Source organism: Sphaeroforma arctica (genome assembly GCF_001186125.1).
Source record: "Sphaeroforma arctica JP610 unplaced genomic scaffold supercont1.631, whole genome shotgun sequence".
NCBI classification, from domain to species: domain Eukaryota; class Ichthyosporea; order Ichthyophonida; genus Sphaeroforma; species Sphaeroforma arctica.
This window is the reverse complement of record NW_014039927.1, coordinates 41,270-49,927: the sequence shown is the minus strand read 5'-3', so window position 1 is coordinate 49,927 and position 8,658 is coordinate 41,270. Positions and strand designations below refer to the sequence as shown.

The window sequence follows — 8,658 nt, the reverse complement described above, 5'->3', positions numbered from 1 at the left end:
TATATATATATATTTANATTTATATACTCAGTTCATCTCGTCGACCATCCGATTCCGTGCAGAACGCAACCGCACATTCGCGTCTAAATCGACACACGATGACGGCTGGGAAGAGAGTGAGATAGTAGAAGGAGACATCGGAGAAGGCATGAGCATGAGCTTCGGCAGACCAAAAGGCACTCGTGTGCACTCTCAGGCACACTCACGCACACAATCTCGTCCACACGCTGGCGGGCGAGGGCCCAATGACAGAGTAAAGGACGGCAACTGGATTGATTCACCACGATCGTACCACAGTGGGTATGCGGGTATGTGACGGAGTTTGCGCGACCATGTTAGTCCTATGTTTGCATATGAATGGTGTGCGTTGACTGTTAACTTTGAGTGCTCGAACGGCTTTCTGTGGGTCAGGGCTCTGTTCGGCACCATTTCATTGACGCCCCCATGTTTACGCTATGGTATTAAAAATACACGGACATCGCTTTGACATCGCACTCAACCATGGTTGCCCATGACAATTATGAATTATCTGATACAGGGAACCATAGAGACAGAGACTCGGACATCCCCACACTGACTGCGCAACGGGTAGACAGCTTCCATCAGTCCCCGACCGCATCGCGTGCCCACCTCCACGCACTGGCGCACACACAGTCACAGTCACAGTCACAGCCTGTACAACACCCCCACGAACGAGAGAACACAAACGGGCCAGTACGATCCACACAGAGCCTGGGAAACGTCTCTGTCAGTGAAGTGGAGCAGAGTGGCGTGGACGTGCTGCTTGCCGCGGCAATCGGAGGGGAGGGCCCTATGCTGGGAAATGGGCCGCTGTCTAATGCAGGCAGCACCGGTACACTGAACAATCTGGAGATGGAAGGCAGAAGGTCTTATATGCGAGATAATTCCGCATATATACCATCTCAGGGTAACCAGGGTGCGGAGAAGTACATACCGACGCATGCACAAGCGCACGCACAGCAGCAGGGGAGTTCGTATCAAGAACACCATCCCATGCAGTTCCCGCCCCAGCACCAACAGTTGGCCCATCCACCAGCAAAGGGCAAAGCCTCTGGTATGAGTGGTCGGTCCATGGCGCACGTGATGCAGAAGCAGAATAGCAATATGTCTAGCGCCAGTGTGTACTCACACGCTCCACACGACCACCCGGCAATGGGCCTGGCCGACGCACGCTCGCGTGATTCGCTTGTAGGTCCAGGTTCACACAGAAACAGCACGAATATCCGATCTTTTGGTAGTATCAACAGTACTAATAATTTGAATACGAATACTAGTATTATTGGTGGGATAAGGGAGGCGGGCGGGAGTGGCATGGTGGGCGACGAAGGCGAAGGAGTTGAGGATGGTGGTAAGGGTGTGCAGGATCAGACACACAACCCATTCTCGCGGTCACACTCGGTGACGTACACTGTAGCAGGGAAGCAAGCACTACAGCAGAGCTCACATCGTGCAATGGCGGACAGAAGAATGGACAGGGAGTCTTCGACAGGTCATCTGGCGCTGGCACCGAAACCTAATTTGCCAGGTAAATGCGAGGACGGAGAGCACGTGTGTGCCTGTGGATGTCGATGGGCGTTCGATTGGTATAACCTGTCACGCAGAAAGACAGCGTTTTATCAAAGTCTTTGTTCGTGGATGTGTACATAACCAACGAGATTGATTTTTACCCATATAGATCTCTGGTGTATGTTTAAGATTTGTTATCTATCGTTGTTCCGGCTGGCTGAGTTTTTTACTCGATCTGAAATCACATGGTCGAGACTCTGGCGCAGAACTATTCGTACACACCCTCGAGGCGTATAGTTAGGCCGAGAACCATCATATATACGTTTCCTTTATTTGTTTTTATTAACCAAAGACTGGTGATCTCATTGTCAACTTTAAGAATTGTAGATCTTAAAGTTACCACAACCAAAATAACAGTGAAAATCTAACTGCCAAGTCTGCCCAAGCACTGTTTGGCTCATTGTCAACTTTAAGAATTGTAAATCTTAAAGTTACCACAACCAAAGTAACAGTGAAAATTTAACTGCCAAGCCTACTCAAGCACTGTTTGGCTGCATCTGAGCCCGGGCTCACTAGGTTCATGCGCTTCTACACCTACCATTGGATTCATGCATATTTTTACTATATATAACCTTGTGCAACTCAGGCGGTAGGAGCCAAAACTACTCGCCCACAATGGAGATGAACAACCGAGGCGTGCCCGTACAAGTCCAATGGCCGGGTAATACAGGCCCAGGACTCTACACCGCACACCCCTTCGCACGGGCAAGGTCCATGACACCCACACCCCACGGGTACGATGCGAATGTTAGTGCCAATCCAAATCCGAATGCAGGTGCAAATGTGCAGCAACAGGGGAACATGGCGTCGTCTACGGCTGCACGACCTCTACAGCAGGTAAGTTAAAGTGCTCACCAACGCGTGTATGGGTCTGGCATGGACCGGGTGCACCGGCCGGTGTCCAGTGTGTCTGCTCAGCGTTTTCTCACCTCGCCAAAACACAAAAACAAAAACAAGAAACAAAAAAAACTCCAAAACAAAACAGAAGGGTTTGCGTGATAGTATCAGTGACTTATCTCCGATGGTGAGGGTTGGTTTATGTAACACGATTGATTTATCGTGATCTGTGTATACTCCGTGTGTCTATTGAGAATATATGATCGCTAGGTTCGGTGTCGATAGGTGGCTTGTACTCCGTGTGTCTATTGAGAATATATGATCGCTAGGTTCGGTGTCGATAGGTGGCTTGTACTCCGTGTGTCTATTGAGAATATATGATCGCTAGGTTCGGTGTCGATAGGTGGCTTGTGGTTTATGTATACGCAATGCCTCTTAAGCATCAGATGTTGCTGTGAAATATATTGGGCTTCCGTGGGCGCGCGAGATATGCCTCTCTTGCTCGACCTTTTAGTCTATTACGCGCTGTGCAGCGTTTACCCACACTTTCGACACAACGTAAGCTCTCACTCAAACCTTTATGTACACTCCAACGCACACACACCATCAGGACACCACTAGGCATCGTCTATACGGGTGCAAGTACACATACAAGATACGTTTACGCATATCTTAAGCGTTCACACGAACGCATAAATACACTCCAGCGCACACATACACATATAAACACACCACTAAAACATCACTAGGTATGTGCAAAACCCACACAAACGCTGACCCTCGTCCATACGTGTGAAAGTACATACAAGACACACTTATGCATATCTGTGGCACCTTTTCGCTTGTGTACAGCCCTCGGGTGTGTTCTACCGACAGTCCAGCGGCGCGTCAATGGCAAGTACCAACATGCCTGGCTATCCTGGAGGACCACCTAACCCTGGCGTGGCAGATAGGGTTCGTGAACGGGACGGAGAGCAGGCGCAAGGGGACGAGCGTCGAGGGTTCCCTTCAAAACAACTGCAGGTATTTAGCAAAACACGATATAGTATGTGTGCATGGTATGTATGTATAGTACAAGCATAAAAATTTATGGTTTGTGTTTTTGAATATTTTGGATATCCTTGTATACGGGCGCATACAAGCACAAACGTCTTTCTCTGTATTTTTCGTACATATGTATTCTCCGATTGTACACCCGTATAATAGAAGGCCGCTCCAAGGGCCAAGTCAGTCGAAATACAAGAATGTCATAGACTGAGTGCAAGGCACACGTCTGTACTGATCCGTATTACCACGGACTAAGACGCTAGCAGAGTTTGGGTGTCGTTCTGTGCATAGGGTTGCGTTGAGCTGCCAGTTGCGTATGTGCATCATATCTCACAAAGCGGTCAGGTTCGAGTGACACGCAGAGTCGTTGGTACAACCCCGTGATGCTTACGAAGGTGTATAGTAATTGTATTTATCAAACGTCTTTTGAAGCATACCCATATGCCCATGACGACTTATCTGGGCGAAAAATTGGACATCGTCACGTGTTGTAATCTTTCTCTCAGATGTTCGTGCGTTGTCACCTACATGCTTGTTGAATTTGTCCGCTTTTGCACGTATTTTGCCCAAAAAAAATGCAGCTCTCAAATTCGACGAGCAAGAGTGGAGATTGATAGATAGATGACGTTTATGTGCACCAGTCCTTTCCTTTTGCATCCAGCATATTGGTTCCAGCCATGCCTCTCATATTGTATCGACTTAATTTTCTTAGCTTCATAGCTGATTGAAGTGTTTATTCGGATTGCAGATACCTTCTCCCGCATTGTCCTGCACATTAGTCACGTAATGTTGCATGCCGATAAACTCATAAGAACGATGTGTGTTGGTTCCATTAGATTACTACAGCAATTGCAACACGCACACCAGGAAAAGTAATGATGTTTTAGGGTTCTTAGGTTGTAGGGTTTTTTCTGAAGCATTTCAAACCAATCGCTTCACCACAGCAACCGAATGCGCAAACGCAAGTTAATGGGGAATATTTGCGCCGCGCCGGCTATCCACCACAGCACCCGGGCAGCAATGCAACGGAGATCAAACAGGAGATGGCAAGCACACAGGTACGGGGTTTGTTTTTCTTCGTTCAGTGTGAATGTAAGCTGTATTACGACTCGCTGGGCATTAAACGTTCACCGATGAATTTGTATCCTTGAGTCTGTCTAACATCACATACGAGATAATAATTTCTCATATGACGTGATAAACACAAGCAAGTCCACACGTGAAAAGATAAGCTAAGTACTGAAGTATGCTTAATTCAGTTGAGCCTGTTGGGTTCCTTTTGGCTGTGATATGTTGGCTGTGAACGTGACGGTGCTGCGGTGGCTGAGTCGAGGCAACAGTATGAATCCCCTGGTCCATATCCAGCGTTTAGTGAGTGTCCTGGCGCTGCTGCTTGCTAATCTTCGACTATTTGTTCTAAAATATCGAAGGGACGTAGAAGCTGGGGGTTTTATATGGATAATCGCCATAGTGTTGCACGAATCTGTGCCTTTGCATGTTTTAAGATACGTAGCGAGTGCGAGTGCCTGTCAGTACGTGTTTCAGTGCTACTTCATAATCGCCTATGGTGACAGGTAACGATATGGACGTGCACACGAGTGCTTTTGATCCGGAAACAGAAATTCTCCCTGTACAATATTACGACTAATTTCTCAGATCTGATCGATAATTTGCTCTAGCCATCGGAATATCGAGATTTATCCAACGAACGTCCACAAAGCTCTGAACCTTTGTCATCAATCACCTCACACAAGTTGGCACGGATCCAGTCACCAAGGCACTCTCTACACATAACTCAACTAACAAAGCGCATACCCCGTATTTCTATAGACCCCGAACGACGCAAGGCGACTCGCCCCATCTGACCGCAGCGCCACCAAAGCGAACAGCGTGTGCTCAGACAGGTCTGCGCATTGGATAGTCGAAGAAGGGGATGTCACCACAGGCGGCGATGCCGCAGTCGCCTCTGACGGCCCAGCCCAATTGCAGAATCAGCCGCCTACACAGCCACCCCGGCCATCACAGCCGTACATGACTCACCAGCAGGACTCGCCTGCACACCCGAGAGGGGGTATGTACATGGGCAGTAGTGGGGATGCGGGATACGCACCCAATGCATCACAGCAAGCGAACGCACCACCGCATGCCAACAACCCAGCAAACTCGCCGGCTTACAGTGACCGCGAGTACCCATCGCAGGCTCAGCAAGCCCAGCAGCAGCAGCAACAGCAGGCGAAGCAACCGAAGGCACATCCTGGAAATAAAGGGGTGTCTCCGCGCGTGCGTGCGTCGCATCCGTTTGCGGTGGGTGGGGCGGCGTACGGGAGCAGTACGTCGGAGAGAGCGGCCCTGGACGTATTGAGCCATGGTAGGTATCAACAACAGCAGCAGCAGCAGCAGCAGCAACACACACCGAAAAATGCGATGGGGGACAATGCATCGGATGGCGGGAGTGTGGTGCAGTCTCGGCGCTATGGTGCATACAATTCGCCGTCTGCACACTCTCAGCATAGTATGCCGCAGCAGAATATGCAGCACCAGCACCACCAACAGCAACAACAGCAGCACCAGATGCAACATCAGCAACAACAACAACAGCAGCAGCAGCAGCAACAACAACAACATCAGCAACAACAACATCATCATCAGCAGCAGCAGCAACAACAACAACAACAACAACAACCGAAACAGCAGCAACAACAACAACAGCAACATCAACAATCACCCTATGGCCAGCCTCACGGCCAACAAGACCTCAACGCCAACCTGATGGGCACACAGTCTGTACCAAATCTCAGTATGCATCCGAACTCCGGTGCGGGTGGGATGCACGACGCCAACAACAGCCTCCGTGACAGCAGAAACATGCCTGGCACCTTCAATGTGCTCGTGCAGCCGCCTTCGCATGGCGGATACCCCTCAGGTACAAGCGTCCCGAAGATGAGATCACCCTCGAACTCACCGGCGCACTCCGTGCATTCAGGTCGCTCAGCCTCACCGCCTCGTGCCCACCGCAATAACAGTCTCAATGCCAATGCTGCACATATATACACACAGCAACAACAACTGCTGCTGCTGCAGCAAGGTCAAGGGCAACAGCAGCAACAGCCCGGCATGCAGATGGCGCACCAGGCACAGAATAAGCCACCGCACCCGAAGCATCCGCTTACGGGACGTTCGCTATCACAGCCACCCCCACCACCACCCAAAGGTGGGCCGTGGAGGAGGCAGCTGCAGCCGCAACCGCAACCGCAACCGCAACCGCAACCGCAATCGCAATCGCAACCGTCATTACCACAAGGCCAAGCGAACCAGCCCCGAATTTATGCAAACGGTCCACACGGTCAAGCGCAGGTGCATGCGCAAGGCCAGGGCCCAGTGCAGGGCCACGGGCACGCGCAGATACAGGGACAGGCACCTCAGGGACAGTACCAAGGTCAGCCGAAAGGCATACGCTCACCTTCGATGGGCCAACCGGGGATAGATCAGCAGATGGCGCAGCGAGGCTTTGTGGAGGGAGGGGTAGGTGGGGGGATACAGCAAACACAGGGACAATCTCAGGGGCAGTCACCGCATATGTCACAGATACAGTATCAGCAGCAGCAGCATATGATGCAACAACAACAACCGCCACCCCAGCAACAGCAACCATCACAACAGCAACCATCACAACAGCAACCATCACAACAGCAACCATCACAACAGCAACCGCAGCACCATCAACACCAACAATTACAGCAGCGACCGTCCCACCCGCTACAACGTCATAACAGCTCGAATATCAGACAACGAAGTGGCGGGAGTGTGTATGGCGATGGCAGCCCTCACATGATGCAGCAGTCACGAGCGATCGGCGATCCATCCCGGCCACGCCCCCAGACACAGTGGAGTGATAGAGGTGGGGATACGAGTCGGCAGGGGTATCAACGCCCAATTGCCATGTCCACGGGTCAGATACAAGCACAGGCCCATCAAAAGCAGCAGCAACAACAACAACAACAACAACAACAACAACAACAACAACAGCAGCAGCAGCAACAGCAACAACAGCCGCATCAGAAACAAGGTACGCCAATGCAGATGCAAAACAATGCTCAAATGCAAGCACAACACCAGGGCCAAGCCCCGCCGCAAATGGGTAGTGGTGGCGGAGATCAGCGAATGCGAGGCCGACATGTGCTGCAACCTCAGGCACAGTATCCTCGCCAACAAACGCAGCTGCAACAGCAGCTGCACCAAATGCAACAGCAACAACAGCAGATGCAGCACAGTCAACGCCAGCAGGAGAATTCAGCTCTACCCCAGGGCCAGGGTCAGAGCCAGGGACCTAGGCAGTCTTCTCAGGTGCAGGATGGGAGTGACGGCAAGGGAACCTCGCACAAGTATTTCAGTGCGAATGAACCTCCACAGAAGCAATCGCACGGGATAGCACATACGAGCGGTGCGTCTACACTGCATCGTGGAGGCAGTGCCATTGAAGCGGCTCAAGCAGAGAATAGGGACGACGATAGGTCGACAAGGAACCCTAACAAGGATAGTGGCAAACTCACACAGCCGCCCCAAGGACGCGTAAGCAATGATGGGCTGGGTCTACCGCCGCTAGCGGCACCCAGTCAGCTATCCCCACCACCTGCACCACCGAGCAATGGATTACCTCCGTTGAATGCAGGGCCGCCCGAGGCCGGACGAATCCCTGACGACCAATCAGGAGCCAATAAAACGGGGCCTGGTGTGGCGTCGAACCGACTGCCATCGCTCTAAATGACACGTTGCTCATAAATCGACAGACCGCTTCGTACATTATAGCGGTATATTATATATTCTAAAACTTATTAAAGTTTCTTTCACACCGTATTACAGTGTCAGCTTGATGCATTGCCAAGTCCTCGTTGTTACGAATATGATTTTAAAAACGTGTTCGGGTTCGTAGTATATTTATCATTTTATTGATAATTCTAATATATACTGAATGCTAATAAGTGAACTCTCAAAAGATAACGGATACTACAATCTTCATGCTTCGAAATTGAGTGTGCAATGAGTGACAAAAAAGTGCTCGGCAGTCTGCGACCTACACTCGCTATAGCCTGCTTGACACTGCGTTTTCGACTAACGGACTGAATATATATATATATACATACATACATACAAACATACATACATACATACATACGTACATACATACAT

The 8,658-nt window shown here is 50.3% G+C and overlaps 1 protein-coding gene across 1 annotated transcript; it reads left to right on the top strand.

Moving 5' to 3' along the window:
* Nucleotides 1–31: 31 nt before the first annotated feature.
* On the top strand, nucleotides 32–8,232 carry SARC_07726 (hypothetical protein; the record flags this gene model as incomplete). The annotated part of the gene is made up of 6 exons (XM_014298334.1): nucleotides 32–308; nucleotides 539–1,546; nucleotides 2,174–2,424; nucleotides 3,277–3,447; nucleotides 4,416–4,529; nucleotides 5,302–8,232. Coding segments are annotated over 6 exons (4,752 nt in total), but the record flags the coding sequence as incomplete, so codon positions are not given.
* Nucleotides 8,233–8,658: the final 426 nt, after the last annotated feature.